Source organism: Zymoseptoria tritici, chromosome 1 (assembly GCF_000219625.1).
Source record: "Zymoseptoria tritici IPO323 chromosome 1, whole genome shotgun sequence".
Taxonomy (NCBI): Eukaryota; Fungi; Ascomycota; class Dothideomycetes; order Mycosphaerellales; family Mycosphaerellaceae; genus Zymoseptoria; species Zymoseptoria tritici.
The window spans coordinates 1,067,194-1,088,331 of NC_018218.1; the positions used below are offsets into that span (position 1 = coordinate 1,067,194).

General features: G+C 54.5%; 8 protein-coding genes across 8 annotated transcripts; 2 read left to right on the top strand and 6 right to left on the bottom strand.

Moving 5' to 3' along the window:
- Positions 1-19: 19 nt before the first annotated feature.
- MYCGRDRAFT_88841 (uncharacterized protein) lies at positions 20-2,464 on the bottom strand (the record flags this gene model as incomplete). Its single annotated transcript, XM_003857631.1, has 6 exons — positions 20-93; positions 153-1,562; positions 1,613-1,748; positions 1,808-2,005; positions 2,061-2,277; positions 2,346-2,464. The coding sequence occupies 6 exons, from the start codon at positions 2,462-2,464 to the stop codon at positions 20-22; spliced, it is 2,154 nt and encodes a 717-aa protein (XP_003857679.1).
- Positions 2,465-4,964: 2,500 nt separating this feature from the next.
- Positions 4,965-5,924, bottom strand: MYCGRDRAFT_52122 (uncharacterized protein; the record flags this gene model as incomplete). The annotated part of the gene is made up of 1 exon (XM_003857630.1): positions 4,965-5,924. A coding segment is annotated over one exon (951 nt), but the record flags the coding sequence as incomplete, so codon positions are not given.
- Positions 5,925-6,672: 748 nt separating this feature from the next.
- On the bottom strand, positions 6,673-7,202 carry MYCGRDRAFT_17411 (uncharacterized protein; the record flags this gene model as incomplete). Its single annotated transcript, XM_003857629.1, has 2 exons — positions 6,673-6,708; positions 6,759-7,202. Coding segments are annotated over 2 exons (480 nt in total), but the record flags the coding sequence as incomplete, so codon positions are not given.
- Positions 7,203-8,124: 922 nt separating this feature from the next.
- MYCGRDRAFT_65177 (uncharacterized protein) lies at positions 8,125-9,933 on the bottom strand (the record flags this gene model as incomplete). Its single annotated transcript, XM_003857628.1, has 2 exons — positions 8,125-8,564; positions 8,799-9,933. 2 exons carry the CDS (start codon positions 9,931-9,933, stop codon positions 8,125-8,127), a joined length of 1,575 nt encoding a protein of 524 aa, XP_003857676.1.
- Positions 9,934-11,182: 1,249 nt separating this feature from the next.
- Positions 11,183-11,584, top strand: MYCGRDRAFT_88845 (uncharacterized protein; the record flags this gene model as incomplete). Its single annotated transcript, XM_003855926.1, has 2 exons — positions 11,183-11,345; positions 11,439-11,584. The coding sequence occupies 2 exons, from the start codon at positions 11,183-11,185 to the stop codon at positions 11,582-11,584; spliced, it is 309 nt and encodes a 102-aa protein (XP_003855974.1).
- An 876-nt stretch (positions 11,585-12,460) lies between these two features.
- Positions 12,461-12,679, bottom strand: MYCGRDRAFT_29663 (uncharacterized protein; the record flags this gene model as incomplete). Its single annotated transcript, XM_003857627.2, has 1 exon — positions 12,461-12,679. A coding segment is annotated over one exon (219 nt), but the record flags the coding sequence as incomplete, so codon positions are not given.
- A 3,578-nt stretch (positions 12,680-16,257) lies between these two features.
- MYCGRDRAFT_24616 (uncharacterized protein) lies at positions 16,258-17,318 on the top strand (the record flags this gene model as incomplete). Its single annotated transcript, XM_003855927.1, has 4 exons — positions 16,258-16,531; positions 16,614-16,857; positions 16,907-16,961; positions 17,028-17,318. Coding segments are annotated over 4 exons (864 nt in total), but the record flags the coding sequence as incomplete, so codon positions are not given.
- A 667-nt stretch (positions 17,319-17,985) lies between these two features.
- Positions 17,986-20,437, bottom strand: MYCGRDRAFT_31465 (putative alpha-glucosidase; the record flags this gene model as incomplete). The annotated part of the gene is made up of 3 exons (XM_003857626.1): positions 17,986-19,092; positions 19,145-19,419; positions 19,519-20,437. 3 exons carry the CDS (start codon positions 20,435-20,437, stop codon positions 17,986-17,988), a joined length of 2,301 nt encoding a protein of 766 aa, XP_003857674.1.
- Between the last annotated feature and the right edge of the window lie 701 nt (positions 20,438-21,138).

The following is a 21,138-nucleotide window of genomic DNA, read 5'->3' on the forward strand; positions in this document are numbered from 1 at the left end:
TCAAACATGCGAGGACATCTCATATTTGAAAAGAGCCCGATCTGCGATCCGCTTCATCAACTCCAAAGCCAAATACTAGCCGGAAGAGATCTCCTGAACGCAGGGCGTTAGCATTCTCGCCGATTTTATCATCTCGAAAGGGGTTGACTTACGCATCCAAGCCCACTGCTCCGAGTTGCCTAACCACCGCACCGCTTTCGCAATGTCGTTCGCGCTCAGTCGTCTTGCCGGATAATTATGCACGGTCATCATCGACTTATCATTCGTGACCAACTTCTTGTAAAAGCTCAACACTTTCATCTGCCAAGGTAAAGTGCCAAACGCATTGTCCGACAAAGCCTTCACATAGTTCGGCAGCGGCTGACCAGAAGTCCGAACATAGCCCGTATCCATGCCTGCTTTCAGCAAGAGGCATCGCAATCGGGAGAGTGCCGTCTCTTCTGCCGATGCCGTGGCGGTGGAGGATGTGCGTTGCGAGCCTGCGGACTCGGAATAGTCGCTCAGCACGCTAGCATTCGAGGTCCAGCGATCGTGGTGGTGAGTTGCACCGCGGAGGGAGTCTCTAGAGCCGGTACTCGCGGGTCCGAGGACGAGGATATTGGGTACTGTGACAGAGTCGGGGGAGGAATCCGCGGTAGATGTGTCGTCGAACACAGTGACAGGTGTTTCGGGCGGAGCGGACTGTGCATCGTGGAATTTGCGGCTGGAGATGGTGCTCGATGTAGATCGACCTTCGGAGCGGACGGAGGCTGAAGAGGCTTTGTAAGAGGACTGAGAGTTGAAAGTGGTTTGGCTGGGTCGTGGGGTGCCTCGATCGGGTCGAATCTGCGTCCAACCTTCTCGGAACAGGTCGCAAAGTTCCCAACATGCTTGCACGGCAGATCCGAGGAGCTCTTCGTCTGCTCGCTTGCCTTCTCGGCTGCTTTGTCGAATGTTGAAGAGCATCTCGGCCAAGGACCAGCATGCCCGAAGGAGAGAATCCGTTTCTTGAGGCAGGGCTGTCGGCAGCTTCATCAGTCTGTGGCAAAGGGTGATGTAGAAGTCCAAGGTTCTTTCGTTGAAAGCATCCGGCAGGCTTCGATCGTGGGTATTGTAAAGATGATTGTTGAGCTCGAAACTCACTCGCAAGACCGAATCCGAAGCTTCGTCCATCTTCTCCCGAGCATCGAACAACGACTGGCAAAAGTCTCGACAGAGTTCCAAGGTAGGCATGACTTGAGAGGTGTGATCTTCGTCACGATGATCATACAGTTGTTGGCACAATCGCCAACAGCTCCGCCACGCCTGTTCTTGAACCTCTGTCTTACCCGCAAATCGGAATGTTCGTTGTCGATGGCTCGAAGATAGTCCTGCTAATGTGTTGCAAAGGGTCCAGCATTCGCTCAGCGCGGTCTGCAGCGCAGCAACTTCCGTGTCGGTCTGGTCCAGCGTCTGCATGGCTTCTTCCATCGTCCCATCACCGACCAAACCAGCGGTGCTTGGTCCACTGTCATTCTTCGCGTCGGAAGCATCATTCTTGCGATGCGATTCGTCAACGTCCTTGTCCAAAGCTTCGGGGATATCTGTCACTGCTGTCAGTAAGGTAGCCTCGAACTGGACGAGTGCATCCGACCTTCTAGGCTCGATGTGCGTCGGCTCCGACGCTTATAGTCTTCATCAAGCTCCTGCCTTGATTGTGCACGAGGCGTGGAACGATCCGTGAACTTCGGCACATCGGTGTTCACGGGCGGTGGAGAACTCGGCAATTGCTGAGGACGACAACGTGTGAGCTCTTTGCACACTCAAATTGGCCGGTCACGCAACTCACCATATCTGCTGGCTCGAGAACAGATGCCTCCGGCGTTGTGGGAGAGACGAGTCTAGTGGTTTGCTCGGACTTCTCACTTGGCGTCGACTGCTGCCCTCCGTCGAATTTCTTGAAGCCAGAGGGAACATGAATCACGGATTGTGGACCGTCGTCCGTCCGGAACCGAGCGGGCAGTTTGGTATCAAGCCTTGGTGGATTCTCCTACTCATATCAGCACGCAGCCTCCATCAGTTAACATTCTGATTGGCCATACACTCTTTGCGCTCTCTGGACTTGTTATCTCAATGTCCGGCGATTGCACCTCGAACGATTCGCGTCGCTTGGTGGAATCTTGCGACTTAATGTCCTCATCCTGCGCCTCCTCTTCTATTTCTGTACTCTCGGTGCCATTCGAGTCTACGGGCGACGGTTCGATGCCTGGTGGATATGGGCTAGCCGGCGGTGCTAGAGAGTCTGTTGGTCCGGACGATCTGTGTAGGAATAAGTCAGCCCTCAGGTCAAGGTCGGATAGCTTCACGCCGATTCTGTCCTTGCTCACCTGTTGCTGCGCGTATTGTCGGAACTTGGAAATTGGCCATTGAATCGCGCCGGTGTGCCGGGGGAATCAGTGTATGGGCTGAAGGCGGATGCAAGCCCGCCGCCTGTTGGTGAAGGCATCATTGGACTCTTCAGTGCCATAACAGCGGCACGACTATGAGGGACTGGACCAAGCCGGCCAGTGGCCGAGTGGTATGTCTAGCAGCCTCAACATGCGTATGCAAGATAGAGGTGCTGCATGCCAGCAGTGCCTTGTGCGAGGTAAGAGCAGCGAGTCGCGATGTTGAATCTGCTCGCCGGCAGGTCGACTCGACTGGTGGGACAGGACAAGCAGCTACGGTCGGGATAAGGTGGATAGATGAGAACCGGTTCGCGTTCCGAATCTTGGTTGGGAGGTTCGCGGGTCAAGTTTGTCAAGGCATACGCTCGGACTCATGGGTAGAAGTCAGAGAGAAAAGGCTTCGTTGCCTTCAGCTTGCCAGGATTTCTCGCGGCACAGTCTAGCTATGGGTCAGTTGCATTCACCGGAACCAACATGTGTAGTCTGATCTCGCGGACGCAGAGCGGGAGCTATGGCCCCTCGTCGGACACTATGCACGGTATGCAGAAAGAGGCGCGTTGCCCGTACCGGACAAGCAAGCCAGTGGCAGCGTCCTTCCCCAGTCCTGTACGCGTTGTCGACTTTGACAATACACAGCATCTTTATGCTTGGGTCGTGCGGACTTTCAACTGCCGTCGGTGTTCGCAGCTAGAATATCTTCCATACGATGTCGCGTATCTCATCTTGCAACCTCGCTTTCGGCAGACACAGCGTGCAGGTGCCAGATCATGAAGCTGCTATTGTGCATACCCATGGATGAGTACGGAGGTACAAGTGGTCATTTTAACCGCCGAGGCGTTGGGCTAGTAAAGCCAAGCTCGGATCGGCCTTTACTCCACTAGGCATGGCGTGGCTCAGTCCACCTCTCTTCTTCCAAGCTCAAATGTGACGACGCCGCTTGGGCACAGCTCCAAGGCTGGCGATACAGGGAAGGCGGCCTCAGTCCCGTGACCCCGTGGAGAGTGCTCAAGATCACTGCCTTGTAGACGTACGCTGTCAGGACATGTTGTTGAAGCTCGCAGCCGCGAAAGAAGTCCAATAGCACGAAAAAAACCGAACGAACGGGGTTGTCCCGACCAAAGCCAATGGGAATCGCATCCTTCAGTGAGTTGTACAGGCCCGGAGGACTGTGAACGCACGTGGAATGGCACTAATCGAGAGCCGGCAACGCCAGGGACAGACTCCAGTCTGCATGAGACGAGCTGCCCTCGTTGAGTGCATATGCACAGCAAATCTGCACGCAATCCTGACCGGTCCATATCTCATCGCTGGGAATTTACTCTCGTCCGAAACGTGGGTGACTTCGGGAACTGGCGATAAGTCGTGGTTGGCGGCTCCTGTATAGAGCTCAGAATGTCACACTCCGCGGTGAACTTTCCACGAGGGAGCCCCATCATCGGGTTCGGTATTCGACCGCAGCAGCACTAGTAGGCGCTCGGAAACGCGGACCTACTGCGCCTCAGACCATGGATACTGCAAGGTTACGATGCGTGCGTTCTTTGCTAGCAGCAGCAGCGAATCACCACTCACAGCTCAGGCTCTCACATACAGCGCTCCACGTCGGCCACGTCCGTCTCCAGCAACCCGCATCTCTGCACAAATTCGCTTGACATGTGGTTAGTCCTTGGTCGAAGCCTTTGCATGCACTTCCAGCTGCCCTCGTGGTTCCTTGAGAATGTGCCTACGATCCGGTCCCGTCCCGACTGGAGCCTCGAAGTCGAGCTCATCATTAGACATGTCGGTGTTTCGTCCTTCGTGATGCCATGGCATGGTCTCAATCCCGTCTCACGGAACCAGCCTACGATCCCGCGAGGTCCTGATTGGAGCGCTGAGCCCGCCACCAACAGAAGCGACGCACACTCCTCTGTTGGCCCTTGACAGATGAATTCTCCCCTTTGCTTCGTTATGGCCAGTATGATATCTCGTATACCATGTCGGAGATCTCTTCGCAAGCCCGGCTATCGGACCATCCGTTAGTAGGACCGGTTCGCGGGCATGCGGATCGTGGCGGCGAGGTGAGTAACATCTGTCGTTGGCTGCTCAGTGTCGCAAAACTCCGGTAGCTGAATGTGAGCCGGATCCTGAGTTTGGCCAATGGAAGGTGCTCGAGGCTGACCACATTGTCGGCATCGGCACCGAGATGCCCGTGCGCGGTAACCAGTAGGATGGTATCGTGGCGCTGCCGCCTCAGTCGAGAGATGATGATGTACTCATGGTATTAGCTTTGACTCACTGGCTCGCACAGTGTGCAGCCTTTGGTAGCGAGAAAGATCGAGCGGGTGATCGACAATGCGCTGGAGACTGCAGCAATTGAATCTCATAGATGTCGTATTCGCAGGCGCAAGTTTTATCTCTCATTGGGTATCTCAAGGCGTATGAGCAGGAAATGCAAAGGCTTAAAACATCGCTCACTCGCTCGCTGAACGCAAAGCAAAAGGGGAAAAAAGCAAAACTGTCGAAATCTGGGTCTGATCACCCTCAGCAGCAACCCGCTCTTCCACCGCCAGCACTACTCCCGGGTCGTCCTCCAAGTCTGAAAACATCGCTCCATCCACCCTTCGTCCTCCTCCTCCTAACCGAACCTCCATGGCCGTCACTTGTCAGCCCGCCACTCCTGATGCTGCTCCCGTCATCGTTGTATCGATAGTAGTCAGCATCGCCGTATTGAATGCCACTCATGGGATCGTCAGGATCAATCTCGCCAAGCTCAATCTTGGTCAGGATGATGCGTGCCAGCCGGTCGAATACCTCCTCCACTCCCTCGCCAGAGAGCGCGGACACTTCCATAGTCGCCGGTATCCGGTTTTGACTCGCCCAACTCGCCACCATCTGGGATCCAACCTCCCTGCCGTTATTCGAAACCGTTGCTCGTAGTTGTGTCCCTAGTGAAGGTCCACGAGGTAGACTTCCCATACCCACGTCACCATCGTCCAAATCGAGCAGGCCTCCAGTTTGCACCTCCCTCGCCTGCTGTCCAGGTGCTCCGCCATCCACCAGATCCGACTTATTTCCAACCACAATCGCGCTCATCATCGGACTTGCCAACGCTCTGGCATCTCCAAGGAATGTTCCCAACTCCGCGAAGCTCTTCCGATCGCACACATCGTAGACCAGGATCGCACCAGCCGCACCTCTGTAGTAACTTCGGCTCACACTCCGGAACCTCTCTGTACCTGCTGTATCCCATAGCTGAAACTTGATCCTCTTCCTCCTCCCTGTGCCGTCGCCAATCTTCAGGATCTTCGAAGCGAACTCCACGCCGATCGTCTGTGACGAGACGACCCTCCACTCGTTCTTCACAAAGCGATGTAGTAGACATGACTTTCCGCATCCGCTTGGTCCGAGCAAGATGATCTTCGCGAGATAGTCGTACATCGACCCCATTTCCTGCGGCGCGGAGGAAAAGGCATAGTTGTCGCGGGCTGTGGAGGTTGTGGATGAGGCGTTGGAGTCGTGGCGGGCTCGTGGCATGGCCGATAGTAGGCCTGGTATTGGGAGTATGCGAGGAAGCGGCGGTCACTCAATCACACTGACTTCGAATGAGGCTTTCGATGCGGTGAATATATGGAATGGAGGTGCACGTGTCACACGATAAGATAGCGAGGCGTAAAGTTTAGGGTTTAGGTCTAAAGCACACTAGCTTCCTCCACTCCCTTCCTTCCCAGATGTAACGGTCTTTACTTCAACAACACGCTTTGCAATTTTGACCTGCTCCATCTCAAAGCATGCATCGGCCTTCATGTTCACACTCGTATCCCGTATGAATCAGCCCTCGCTTTTCTAACCTCAATGAGCTCAGTCAAAGCCTGTTCCTCCGGCACGGATAGCAAGCCGTCAGACCGCAGTGCTTGCAACTGTATATCCTTGCTTTGTGTCTGTGGCAGAACTCGCAGTCTACCCCATGGAGAGGAGCCCGACGCCAGTTCAGAGGATGATCGCAATTTATATTCGCTTGTAGCTGCTCGGCAGCATCTTGGATGCGCTCCTCGCGGTTGACGGGTGCCGGAACCGGAGGGGCTGCTGGCACGCGTTCGCCAAAACCTGGCTGGCCGAATGCAAAGACTCGGCGAAGAGGCTCTGCATGTATCGCGGGCGCTCTGAATTGAGGCCCCTGTCGATTAGGATGCGGTACAACTGGTCGTGCCGGACCACGATCAACGAGCTGCGCGGCACGACGTATGAGTCGCTCCTCCTGCCACTGCGCGCAAGCACAAGTCTTCCAGCGATTGCCGCAGAGATAGCAGAACTCTCTCCTGCATTGACACTGTGCTTCGGTCAGTAAGGTATGTCCAAACGGGTCCATTTCGCACTCACAGTCATGTGGTTGCAGCCAAAATTCAGCTCGATAACCCGCCCGCATTCACATCTCCTCCAGCCCTCGCCTTCGGCCATTTGCAGAAGCTGCTGGAGCCCCTGGTCCTCTTGACAATCGCCCGGATGAGACCCAGCTTTGCAGTGCGTACAAGTCCTCGTGAAACAAGAAGGGCATAGAGCCACATCGCCGCCTCGCACCACAGCAGGAGGAATGAACACTGAGCATGCCGCATTCGAACAGTACACCGGGTTGACCGTACTGAGCTCAATAGCTTTGGCGTCGAACTCCACTGCAAACGCTGGCTCGAGGTGTCTCCGCACTTCTTCGATCTCGATATCCTGCCGACAGCACCGCGGTGGGAAAGCCGTGCCGTCGGTCATGGAGTTCCGGAGGACACCCGTGAGGCAATCGGCGCAGTAGGGATGTCCGCATGGCAGAATTGCAACACCTGGATCGTCACTGCAGGCCACGCACAAGCGAGGGGGCTCGACGTAATGTGTAGCGTTTGCGTCTCCTGGTTCGACTTCATCCGCACCGACAGGAGTCTTGGACGCCTCGATCAGCGTCTGCACCTCTTCTTCGTACAGCCGCTCCGCGAGGGCTACGTCGCCCTCGTCAAAGCCGTTCTGTATTCGAAGAGCAACGGCGTAGTCGTCCTGCTCTTGCTGCAATTTGCGAGCCGCCTCTTCAGCTGGGGTGAGGACCCTAGGTACGTCGTCCGCGGCGACATTGAAGAAAGTCCAGTTGAAGCCCGGAATGGCCATCGTTGTGTTGTGTGATGAAGTTGTTGGAAGAGATTGATGTTGGGAATGTGGTGTTGTGAAGCTGAGATGCGAGTGAAGGTGAGATGCTATGCTTGGTTTTGAAGACCGTGGGACAAACACGTGAGACATTGACGACGAGCCTTTCACTCGGCATGACTTGCATGTGATTCACCCGGGCTGCAGGTCTGCGTCCGACAGCTGTCGGAGAGCTACAGGCATCTAAGTGAAAGCAGCGGATCTCAACGGCGTGGTCATGTGTTCGACGGCGAAGAACAAACGCCTTGAGATACACAGCTGCTGCCATGGCACGTATCAATGTCATGGAGCAGAGCCTGTCGTGGAAACAGCACTTGCGTGCTCGCAGCGTACCGCGTGGGTATTCGGAGAAGCAGGTGAAAAGGCTCAGATGAAGTAGTCAAAGTTCTGTGCAATATGCGCTATGCTAATGCCGCAAGAAGAACAAAAGAAAGGGGTATTCCAACTCGAAATTCAATCCCAACAAGGCCCATCCGTGCGCCGTTCCATGCAATGCAGTTTTTCCACCTCCTTTTCAATATATCCTGTATCATCTCATCCACCCATCCTATACATCCAGCCTCGTCTAGATCGACAAAGGCTCCAAGCTCTTCTCCATCTTACTCCCCATGGTCATACCGTCTCTAACTTTCGGGCTGCCCACCAGCGAACTCCTCCCACTCTGCGATATGACCGACAACTTCCTCTGCACCTTCTTGACATCCTCTTCGCCTTCCAAAACTCGATCATCATCTTCATTCTCAATCGGCACATGCGTCCACCGTCGAATCTCGCCGTCCTTGTCCAGAACCTCCGGGTCGTCAGCTCCGGCGACTTCGATCCCACTCGACCGCAGGACTTGCACCATAGCGCGGACATTGAGCTCGAGGATTCGCTCGGGCTCCTCAGCTTTGGTGACACGTTTCGCGATCCAGGGGAAAAGGAGGCCGAAGTCGGATTGGTTGAAGTGCTGGCTCTTTTGTACGACGAACATGTGTGGGCCTTCTGTTCGTGCAGGGCTGTCGGCTTTAACGGTGCAGTCATGTGCTGGAGTTGCAGATTGGCGACCACGCTGGGTGTCGGAAGGTGTGGTTTGGCCGCTTGTCTTGCTGCGTTGTCGGCTGAGCATGCGGGAGCGAGACAATTCAGATGCGTAGCCTGAGTCTTTGGAGGAGGAATTGGGAGAGTCATCGCGGAGACGTGCCCAGTCCGGGAGGAGTCGGCCTTGTTCCCGAGCTAGTCGAGGAGCTTGAGACGGACGGCGGGAGCGCGAGGGTGAAGCCACGGTATGCTTGTTGAGATTGAGGTTGTCTTTCCAGTTCCAGAAGGACTCGGACAGGACGGAAAGGACGTTGCTTCCAGCGGGTCCACCGACTGCATAGGATGGAAGAGGTCGGTCCCAGAGGTAAGCTTGGTCAGGGGATTGCAGAGGTAGACACCACATGTCAAGAAGGAGTGCGGGAGACTCTTCCGTGATCTGATGCATGATAGCTGCGTCTGAGGTCGGCGCAATCAGAGGTTTGCCCGCGTCCGCGGGTCTCTCCATATGGTAGAAAATGCTCTTGAGCAATTGCACTGTCGTCGCCGCGCCGAAAGAGTGTCCGGCGAAAGTGACCTTGCCCGCGCGATGTATGTCCAATTGGCTGTCGAATTGATCCAGCACTTCAACGCGCTCTTTTCGGTTTGTGCTCGCATTGATGTCCAAGTTCTCCAATCTTTGTCCACCATCGATCTTCATCAAAGCCTCGTATGCCACGCTGATTTCCCACAATCGTATCCTGAGCTGTGCATCTCTTCCCTCGTACACCTCCGGACTCGGTTCGTGGCTGATCTTGACTGGATTCAGAATGTGCGGCTCGGTTGTTGCTGTCGCTCGGACGTATTGAATGGGACTGCTGCCGTCTCTGTGATCCATCGCAATGACAATCGTTCCATTTGACGCCAAATCTCCACACACATAACTGTACGCGTTCCGGCTGCCTGCCAGACCGTGGCTGAATACTGTCACTGGCCATCGTCCATTGCTCGTTGGAGGATCCAGTAGCTTCGCGTTGCGATGCGCAGGGAGAGAGATGTAGTATAGTTGCTGTGGGAAATATGAGATCAAGTTTGCCCATCGCTGGGATTTCACACCGATGAATTGTGCGAATGCGCTGATTGTCTGTCGCTGCGGCTGTGGGATCCATCGCACTGGTCGTGAAGGGTCGGACGCTGTCGGTTTGGCGCATGGGTAGAAGATCCGGAACGCGACGGTCGGCTGTGCTCGCTCGGGCGCGGTCGATGGGGTCGGGAGGTCGGCGGCCGGGATCTCGACGTCGACGGTGCCTACATCATAAGGGCCGTGATATGGTGGGAATGATACGACTGGATTCCAGCTGGAGAAGAAAGACGCCATGGCGGTTGGGATGCTACGGAATGCTACGAATGGTTTTCCTGGCAGACTCGGCCTTCGCGCTCGAAGTATTGAACACGTCAGCGCTCTGGGCGTTCGCTGTTCGGCTTCTGCGACGAGAAAGAGTCTCGAGTGTCGCAAAGGTCCTCGGATCAATGTATGAAGGTGGAAGATGTATGTAGAAGAGGAGGCAGATGGATTGAAACGCCTGTGGTCGAGGGTGACAATGGCAGGAAGGAGAAGATGAAGAGTAGGAGACCGCAGATCAGGAACGGGGGCGACTTGAAGTAGAAAGATGTCGCGTGAGAAGTCTTTTTCTGTCCGGCCTTCCGTGAAAACGCGATGTCCGTGTGATGACGGCTTGCATGAATTTAGTGCGGTCTCGTCGGCCTGGCCGATGGAAGAAGGTTTCTGCAGGAGTTGGACACTTTCTTGCGAGGAATTCTTTCTCGTCGCACAGCGGTGAGGTCGTGGGTGATCTGCGTGTGTGTGTGTGTGTGTTGATGTCTTGTTGCGAGATGATGTTGTTGTTGTGTTCGTGGGCAAATTCGTCTCGTCTTCCCATGAGTATGAGAATGAGCTTAAGCCAAGAAGATCGATCGGACGTCGGCCCTTGCCAAACACCGCTCCGGCCCAGTTTGAACTTCCATTCTTCCCATTTCTTGCACAACTGTCAACGGCTGATGAACAATGAAACCTAAGGTGTGCTTTTCGCCACAGGTTTCCTTTCTTTCAACTGCCTACGCCGGCCCGGATCTCCCAGCACGGCAGTACCTGCCAGGCTTACACTCGTACTTGTCACGGCACCGTTGACGCAAGAGGGACATCCTTACATCCAATGCTATAGGGAGAGCTCAAGGACTTTTCGACTCCACGTCCATACTGTCTCTCGCATCTATCTGCCGATTTACGAGGTGGTTGCTTCCACAAAGCTCCGAATATACCTCTGTCCAACAGCACAACTTACATTCAAGTATCATGACCAGGTGATGACACGACAAGGAGTCGCCGGGCCGTCATCATCCTGTCAGCCTCGGATGCCAGCAGGGAGCTCTTCGTGTATGATACCGATTATCGACTATAATAATCGTCCCACCTGTTCAAGCCCAGCTGTCGCACGTCTGAACAAGCCATGGCGAAACGCCTCGGATCAAGTGTCAAAGATGCAATTATCTGTCGCGGTCTGGTTTGAAGAACTTCAAACAAGAGACGCAGCACGTCTACATTGCCCCACGTGGTTCGAGAACAAGATATGGCAGGTCAGGTTGTGAGCATCCTGGTCCTTGTTGCTCAACCGCAGCCTACCGTCAGCCGAAATTTGACGCGCTTCCGCGACTTCGTGTTCGATGAGAAGTGGGCTCAGCACGGCTGGTACATGAATGCATGGATGGACGGTCTCATGAAGGCGCTGCTGCGTAAGTGTACTCTCGATCTACCCTCCATTTGTCTTGAACCGCAAGATAGACATATCATCAAGCACATTTCGTCATGTCTTCATCTCCAAACAGCCATCCACAAGACCTTGATGAACAATACGCGCCTGCTCGCATTCGACCTTCGCGCAATCGTTCTTTGCCCTCCGACATGTCCGCCTATGCGCCTCAGATCCTCGGCCGCTCAACACCCTCATCGAGTAGCGAAACTAGCTCTGTAGCTAGCGCACGCAGACCGTCTTCCATCTTACGTCGCTGGCCCAGCTACAAAGCCGAGGCGACCTGCCTCCTTCAGCCCTTCGCTGTACTATCGCAAAGGTTCGCGACCATCCGCTCGGGTTTCACGAGCCATAATCTGACATTCAACAGCTGGTACACGAACTCATCCGTTCCCTCGAAACCCGTACCGCAATGGGTTCTCTCCGGCGCCGAACTCGCATCATCACCCCGATCGTCCTTTGACTCCTTCGATTCGAGATGCTCCATTCCCTGCTCGGAGCCAGATGAACCACTCAACGACGATGGTGCTAAAGCGAAAGAACTCGACAGCGTTGTCGCGTTGCAGCGGGCAAGCACAAGCCAACAGGCGAGGAATATGGATGGCAGATTCTGCGAGGCGTCATTAGCCTCGTGGAGGATAGCAGTCAAACCACCGCGGTGGGCTGCGATAGTGGGAAGCATCACTTGATTAATCGATGCTATCGTTCTTAGCATCAAACAGGACAAACTCAAGATATTATATGAGCGAAATGGTGTAAGGGTCTGCCATCATCTCGATCGAATTTTTGGGTCTGGAACTCCGCTTTCGCTCTATCTGTACAGAAATCCCATTGCTGCCATGCTTCCTGGCTTGAGCCCTGTCTCAGTCTTGAAGCAGTATTGAAAAAGCACCCCCTTGCATGCATGCGCCTGCTATCTCCCTGCTTTCCATGCTAGAGAGAGTTCCGGAAGATCAAACGCCGTTGTAGTAAAGTAATAAGTCTTTTCGTCGTGTCATTCTGCGTGGTATTGCACCACTTTTCGTACCCAAGTCGTTGCGCCGGTAGGGAAGCAGCGATCATCATGCGCTTCGCCACTCATTATCCCTCCCGTTGCCATTACCATTCGAACTCCCCCATGCCCTTGTGAAAGACCCACTCCTTGCCGCCGACGCTCATAACGCCGTCTTTGAGGGTGCACTTCCACTTGTTCTTGACCCGCTGCACCTTGTCATATGTACAGAGGATGGAGTCGCCAAGATCGTCGTCGTCATCACCCATTGGACCGCCGGCATCTTCGTCCGAGTCGTCCAGGTCTGAGTTGATGGCATCTGCGTCATCTTCGTCTTTGATGTCGAGTTTGTTCTCTTCGTCCTCGGCTCCGTCAAGTTGAGGTATTGAGGGGATTGCGGTGGAGGAAGATGGTGTGATAGTGTTCGTGGATTTATTGGAAGCACCACGACGCTTCTTGTTTTTTGGGTGTGAAGGTTGCTCCTCCAGAGTGACCATGAGGCCGTTCTCGAGGTTGTCCGAAACCCGCATGACATACTCGTGCATCATACGATCTGCTTCTTGGGTTTGCTCGGCGCTGACAGCACGTCTCGCGGCCAGCTGTGCGCGCCATTCTTCCAAGGCATCGTCGGCGCCGTCAGTCTGACCATACGATGGACGAGGCTGCTGCTGCTGCTGCTGCTGCTGTTGTTGTTGATGATTGTAGTTGTTCTGCTGTTGACCCGAACCGTCGCCTTCAACCTTGATGCGTGGCTGTGCCTGCTGTTGATGTAATTGTTGCTGCTGGCGAGCCATCGCGGCCTGCTGCTGCTGTTGGAATTGCTGCTGTGCGGCTTGTGGAGTCCCTGCGGGCAGCTGTAGACCTTGTGGTGGTTTGGGCTGTCCCGGAAGAGCAAGACCGCCGCGCTGCTGCATCGCATTGAGAGAGGCACTGGCAGCATTTCCGTACTGCTGCTGAACCAGATGCTGGGCACGAGCAAGACCTCCCTGAGTATCGGCCGGGTTTGGCGGATATCCTCCATTGGGCAGCCCGTTGTATTGCTGTTCGGTTCCTGGCTCAGCCTTGATTCTCGAACCTCCATTCGAGGGGTGAGCCGGGTGGCCGCCGTATTGCTGATACGACTGCTGCGACACGCCGTTGTTGGACGGAGGAAGAGGCTGTTGGTTGACGGGTTGCTGTTGGGGAACTGGTGGAGGCTGTGGCTTGGGATCCCAAGGCATCTGGGCAACGCCACGCTGAGAGAGCTTCGCTTGCCATTCCTGTAGCAGCAGTCAGCATTTGTCCGTTGATCTTCTCGACATCACATGATGTTGATCCACGTGATCGACGAAATGGGCAAGCGCCGAATTGTGTGGCTTAGCGGGATTGGTGATGTATAAAATGCCAGGTCAAAAGAGCGTGGGGCCCGCCGGACTTGAGATCCCAAAGCCCCCGCATCTGCCCTCTCAGTGCCTGCGCTCGCTTTTGCTGGCTGCGCCCACAGGCTGCAATCAACGACGATGACCACGCCCGCGCTGCTCTTGGACTCTGTCCTTTTGTTTTTCTCCTGTCGCATCCACGGACTGCGTGTGATGCAGGATGAGAGGGTATGGAAAGCAAAAGGGAGATCATGACAAAGGACAGGATGCCACATCGCCAGTTGAACGCACCTGTTGCAATTCCTGGAGCGTCGCCGAGCTCACACCGCTCTCCTCAAAGTCGGTCGTCGATGTCTGGACTACATCGTTGATGATCTTCTCGTAGACGTCGCCCTGTTGTCACCATATCAGCATGCGCTCCGGTCTTTCTCCTTGCGCTGGCGATGCAGCGCCGCTCTTGCTCCGCCACGTACCACCAGTGCGTTTGTCATTTTGTCTACGTGGCCGTGCGAGCGATCGTGGCAACGGCAATCGTTGCGAGGAGATGAGGCGAGGCAGTCTTGGAGGAAGAGGCGTTGGTCGGTTACAGATGCTCGTGTGACGGTTCAGGAAGTCGGTGTTCGGCGGCCGCGGCGCGCGGAGCTGGGAGGGGTTTGATCGTTCAAATGCTTGCTAATTGTCTTCTGCTATCATATGCAACAACGCGCATGTGCTTTTGTACGTCGGCGCGAATGTGTTGCCGACTCGAGCGCTCTCGCGGTGGTGATTGTACTGGCTTGAGTCTCACAGCCAAGGTAATTTATACTAAACCCGATACCGCGCTAGTCAGAATTCGCTTTAGCCATTCCTCGAAAGACTCACTTTCGACACGACTCTTTCCATCTGATCAACAACTTCTTCTACACGCATGTGTTGCTCTCATCAACGCTACCGTCGTGGAATTTGGCAGCACATGAGTATGATGCCGTATCGGGCTTTGGCGTGCTGGCCGTGCTGCCTATTCTCTTTCAGTTGACTAGCGAGGCGACACGGAGGCCAGCATCTCAAACCCTTTCGAGAGTGATCCTCCATGACCAGAAGGCTGGCTCTTCTACTTGTATGGACTCGCTGAAGGCTTCGGCGTGTGTAAGGCTCCCTCGATCTCGACCCTGCTTGCAGCCCTGAGAAGGTACAGCTGAAGGCCGTCCGCAATGTTCGGCCTCTTTTTGACCATGCCTTCCAGGAGGCACATCGGACAGCACACGTTCCGGTGGAGTGCGCCTCGCGATGCTCATCGAGTCGGAAGTTGATGCCAGCGAAGTCGCCAGGATTCCACTTCGGCTCGTGCCAGTGAAACAACCAAGGAAGGTAGGTCGATGATGGCCTGGATGACGGCTTTGGGGTTGTGTTGCGAAGAATCTGTTCACTAAAGGACGAACAGTGCTCTCTTTCACGGATCACCATGCCTCCCGACCACCGATCTGGAGAAACCATGACTCTTCTACGAGGTAGACCGCCCCCGACGACTTCGGGATGCAAGGATTCTCCTCACGAGCACAGCCCAATTCAGCCCGACCGGAACAGCAACCATGTCGTTCGGTCATCGCGACATTTTTGCGCCTCGGTTTATTGGTTGACGTAAGGGTAGAAACCACGTCCAGCTTATTCTCGCCCATGAGGATTGAGCGATATCACAGCGTGCAGCCAGTGAGCACGTCTGGATCCCGGCCGATAACGTACATTCCATGTTGCTCCTCCAGACTGCGATCACCCTTCGTTGACCTTTCATAGGACCAGCCGGTCTCTAGTGTCTCGGCCAGCCGTGTACTGCATGCCTACCTGGGCTGTTGTGGGCACCTCTCAAAGTCAATTGGCGATAATGTAACCTTGGGGTCTCCTGCGTAGATCCATTGTCAATCTCGCGGACCGCACCGTCCTCGTTGTCATCTGAGCAAGTGCCGACCGCGATCACATCGTAACGGTGCAGCGACCACGGTTCCTATACGATGAGAGAAGGTGATCCTGGCAAGAAAGGCTGTTCGGTGGTTGTTTCCGGAAATTCTCCCACGATCAACCCTGTCAGAGAAAATGCGGACTCGTTTAGAACCTACACCTGCATGGGTTCATCAAGAGAGCCTAACGCAATTGTGTGTGATTCCGGCCGAGCAATGTGTGCTGCCGCGTCTAGCGGAGGTTGTTGATGTGATCGCTACAAATTATTCCCACGCCTGAGCTCCAACAGCTCGCTAGGAGCGTCTATAGCCCTGTCTACAAGTGATCTTGGCTTGAGTTGTGGACGGGTCCATCCCAGCGCAGTGGTGTAAGTATAGGAAGAATTGCTGGCCCCGGACGGCGGCGAACGCTTCTGGTCAACTGTAAAGACTGGGAACCCATCCATTGACACCAGATTACAGGCATACATCTAGCCTGTTCCCGAGCCCACCGCCACATGCCAATACTCGCCTGACGCGCACCACTGATGATCTCGCTCCGCACTTTTCGACTCCTCGTTGTCTCAACTTGACTGTGCCGCCTGAGATCGAGAGATGTCAGACGCACCCGACTCGCTATCGCCTCTACCGCCCATCATTCAACGGGGACTGTGGGCAGTCTCAGCGACCGCTGCGCTCTCATTGACTACAACTGCAGCGCTATCTCTCTACCTGATATACCGAATCGTAACGGTCAAGACGAGCGCAAACTCGCGCGTCAGTCGATACAGCGTGCTACTTCTCAACCTTATCTTCGCGGACTTCATACAAGCCGTCGGCTTCGCTTTCAACATCCACTGGCTACGATACGATGCAATAATTGACGGAAGTGCCGCTTGCTTGAGTCAAGGTAAGCCGAAAGTTCAGACCGCCAATCCTATCCTTCGCGAACTCCGAGTGTGTCACAAGCTGACATCGTTTCTGATGCGTAGGATGGTTCTACACAGCCGGCGATGTCGGTGTTGCTATGTTCACCATCTTCATGGCCGCGCATCTCTTCGCGGACATCGTCTTTGACTGGCGTCCCAACCTGATCATGTTCCGCAGCGCGACTGCGTTGACATGGATCTGGGTCATGGCATGCGCTTCCATGGGGTTTGCCATGCACCCTGACTTCTACGCGCGCGCTGGCATGTGGTGCTTCATCAGCCATCGCTATATGGATGACCGTCTCTGGTATGTCTTGTAATACAAGCCAAGATGGGACAATGCTGACTGACTTTAGGTTTCATTACCTCTGGATTATTCTTGCGGAGCTCATAGTTGTTCTATTGTACACAGTGAGTGTTCGACTCTGATCGTTTGATCGGCTGATCGCACCAAATCAACACTGACTCCTCCTTTAGCTGCTCTTCATCGCGATGCTACGCCGCGTCCGACGTATCTTCACGGAATCCGATTACGACGATCAACTGCAGCAACGAGCGAATTTTGCGATACGGACGATTCTCATATACCCTATCGTCTACGTCATGTGTACACTGCCGTCCGTTGTTGCTCGTCTGAAGCTGATGGCCGGGCAACATGTCGGATATACAGAGTTTGCAACTATGGGAGTTGCCATGTGCTCGAACGGCTGGGTTGACGCAGTGCTTTATACCCTGACCAGGCGGAGTCTGATCTTGAATGGCCCTCCTCCGCCGCCAGAGGTGCGTACAGACGGAAAGATCGTCCGGCTGTACACGATGACTGACTTCGTCACAGACGCATAGCCTAGACCCATGCGAGACGTACCGAACGAACTTCACGTTCGGTAGCGATGTCCTCAGGAGACCCTCGATGCAAGGAGACCCCGAAAGACAGCGTTGGGTGGACGTAACGGAGCATGAAGAACGACTGAGCAACAAGGAGCAAAGCCAGCCTGCGGCAACAATCATCGCCCGACCCGAGCGAGCAAAGGGCGATCGGCAATCAAAAGCGGACTCGAGGAGCAGTACGCAGCGTATGTCTTTGAGATCTCAAGAGCTGTGGATGGGATTGAAGGAATTCGACTTCGACCTGGGAAGTCACCAGCCCGAGCCAACGCCTGCCTCCTTACCGGACGACGAAGTCTACAGATCGAGAAATACTACCATGGCATCGAGTTATACCCAGCAAACATCGGAGGGAAGTCGAAGTGAATGGACAGTCTCGCGTGTAGGGACAGGAGAACCCATATTGCGGTATCATAGATCTGACGATCGGATCACGCAGTCTTAATGATATATCTGATGAGTCTACGTAGCGCTGCATTGATTATGATACCCGGGCGTGTCCCGCCTCTTGCTTCCGCAATGCTCGAGTGACTCTCATGCAAGCTTGATTCTACTCTATCGAAAGTGCAGTATTGTTCTCCTTCTTCACAAAGTCGAGGAATGGCTGCAATTCCGCCGTTTTGGCGCCGTTCACCACAAACACCGCCGGCTTGCCGTATGGCGCTGGGACCTTGACATCCTGCCCTCCTTTGTACGTCACTCCAGTCCATACATGCATGAAGGTTCCAGTGCCCGGCAGATATACATCCACCTCAAATGTCTGAGGATCCAGCACGGGCGCGACATACAAGTCCCTCCCAAGGTAGAAGCTTTGGTAGCTGATGTTCCGCGCGCGGAGGTCTTGCGGGTGGTAGATGACCGGAGGTCGAAGTACTGGCCAGCCTTTGGGCTCGCTCTCCTTCTCGAGAATGTGGCGTCTGTACTTGCCGAGGGAGACGAACATTCGGGCGTTGTATGCGTAGTAGCTGTATGTAGTGATGTTGCTGTAGAACTGGGCGTTAACGGACGGAATGTTGCCTTCGTGAGAGCGGAACACGACACTGCTGACGGCTGCGAGCTCGCCCCAGCGACCCAGAAGCTCAGGTGAGCGTGTAATGTTGAAGTTGGCGTTCGTCAGGACCGTCGTGTAGCCACCGACATCTGAATGTTGCTGGGAGTAGCCTGACATGCCCATGTGGACCATCAACGTGACCACAGATTTGATGCCGTCGTTGACGCCCCAGTCGACGTTCTGATCGCCCACCCAGAAGAGATTCATGTTACGATTAGATCCGGTCGAAGCACTGCGGTGAAAAAGAAGTGCTTCGCCTTGGAGTCCGAGCTCCTCCACGATTGAACGCTGGAACTCTGCCCATCTTGCAGGATATGCGTTATGAGAGAAGAAGGCGTCGGAGACCATTTTGTACTCGGCGACATCTCCCGAGAGAGGAGTGTACTCGCCAAAGTCGGACATGAATCCACTGATCTTCGCATTCCAGACTTGCTTGAGAAGCACATCTTTGAACCACTTGCGCAGATCCGGGTTGGTCAAGTCAATGACCCCTGCGATAAGACCTGGTCCGCTGGAGATGGTGGCTGTCGATTTGGTCGTGGTGTTCTGTACGAAGTAGTGGGCTGCGTCGGCTTCTTCGTACAAGTTTCTGCGGTAGCCAGTGGACTGCAACTGCAGTCAGTGTGAGTTCAGTGATTGGAACATCGGACATTCATACCTTGGTGGACACATTCGCCAGAAACACGTTCATGTATGACAGCGTCCGAATCTTGTGATTGTCTCGCAGACTGTCCACGAATTTGGGCCAATCTGGGTACAGCACCTCGTCGTTCTCCCAGTTCCACCAAAGTCGAGAGATGTTGACGTAGTTACCGACCTGGCTGTGAGTGCCGCACCAGTCCTGCAACCACACACCGGCGATTGGTGCTTTGACATCCTTGCTCAAGCCTTGCTCGATAATTTTATTGACTTTGTCTTGACCTCCTTGGATGCCTGGAAGTTGCATGAAGAAGTCAGCACATGCCTTCTGACGTTCCTCCCGGTGGTGGAACTGTGGTTGAGGTTCTATGCATGTCATGTCGGATCACCTACCTAGAATAGCGCCTTCATCAACCCATTTTGGCAGAGCGGGCATGCGTCCGGTATAAGCGGTGAGCGCTTCGATGGCCTGCAGAAGATCTATTTTCTGCGTAAAGGCCCCGCCAACGCTCAAAGAGTCGTACCGAATGGTGACCTCGTCTGGTTTGGTGAAGTCGAAGTTTGCGTAGCCGGTACTCTCGTCAGTGAGGTGAAATAAATTGCCGTCGGTGGATATATACGACGATACAGCAGTGTACGAAGTGAACTTGCTTCCACCGGTGATGGCACCATTGGCATTCAGGAGGGACGTGATTGGCTCATCGCCCTTTCCCACGCCCTGCTCGCGAGTGAGGATCGGAAAGCTGTTGTTCTTGAGAGAGGCGAAGGAACCCTGTCCGCCAAGTCCGTAGAAGTCCTCACTTGCTGAAGAAGCAAAGCTGAAGTAGAGCTTCTTCAATGGCCGAGCCGCGTTTGTGGAAGCGCTGATGTTGAGGTAGAATGCCACTCGATCACTCAAGCTCGCTGGAACCCAGAAGGTGAGCTGGTATGGCGCTGTTGCGTTGCCGCAATTTGAGAGAAGACCGCTGATTTGGGCAGCTTTGCCAGAGATCGTGCCGTCCCAAGCAATCTCCTTGATGGTTTTGATGTCTTGATCCTGGCATGTGTCTAAATCGACCTGCGTGATGTTGAATGCTCCATCGCGTCCGGTGACTGAATCATTGCCCGCACTGGCACTGATGAACGGCTTCCTAGGAACGGTCTTCCAAATGTTGTTCCCTGAATCTGTGATCTCCAAAAGGTCTTCGTTCCTGTGAAGCACAAACCCTCCTCCCAGGCTCCAAGAGTCGGCCGAAGACGATGCTAGCACGCTCTGGAATGACAAAGCATAAGTGAAGAGACTGTAGGCTCCGAGCACCGTTCCTCGAACCATGGTGAAAGCGATGTGCAACCACAGTCGCTCTCCAGGATGCTACATTTCTTATATTGACTACCTTGATTTCATACTTTGCAGCATGGGTTGAGAAAGGAGTGGATGCTTACCCCTCACGCCATTCATCCTGGCATATCGCGTGCTCTCCTAGTGGTCGACTTGCCTGTATTGAGGGATGTGCCCGGTTGGTCGGAAGATTGTCCCAAGACCATGCACGCATGAGAGTCGAAGGAGACGATTCGTGACCCAGGCAGATCGGGCGAGCCATCTTTGTTTGACCTTGTCCCGAGAGCAAGACTCCGAGGAGAAGTCGAATCACGCATGATGAATCCGCAAGAAATAGGTGTGGTTGAGATTGCAGCCTCATCGGCTAAGGCATCTCTTTGCGGCCCGTCCCTCGCACTAGCATTTTATGAGTCCTTCACTTCGTCCGTCCAGCTCGAACTTCTTTCCCTTCTCTTTCTTCTTCAAGCACTGTCTTCCTGACGAATGCCGTGTATCTTTGCTCACACACAGACACCGCTGCTCGCAGCACGTCTCCCTCTGGCAAATGAGAAATTCGGAGTAATCTTCAAACTGCACGTCACCCGCGGCTTCGGTCGATGGCTCTGACAACTGCCCGTGAGGGCCTGCCATGACACTCATGGTTGCACTCGGCATCAGAAATCTCAGCCCGGATTGGCAGAGGCGGACAACTCAGC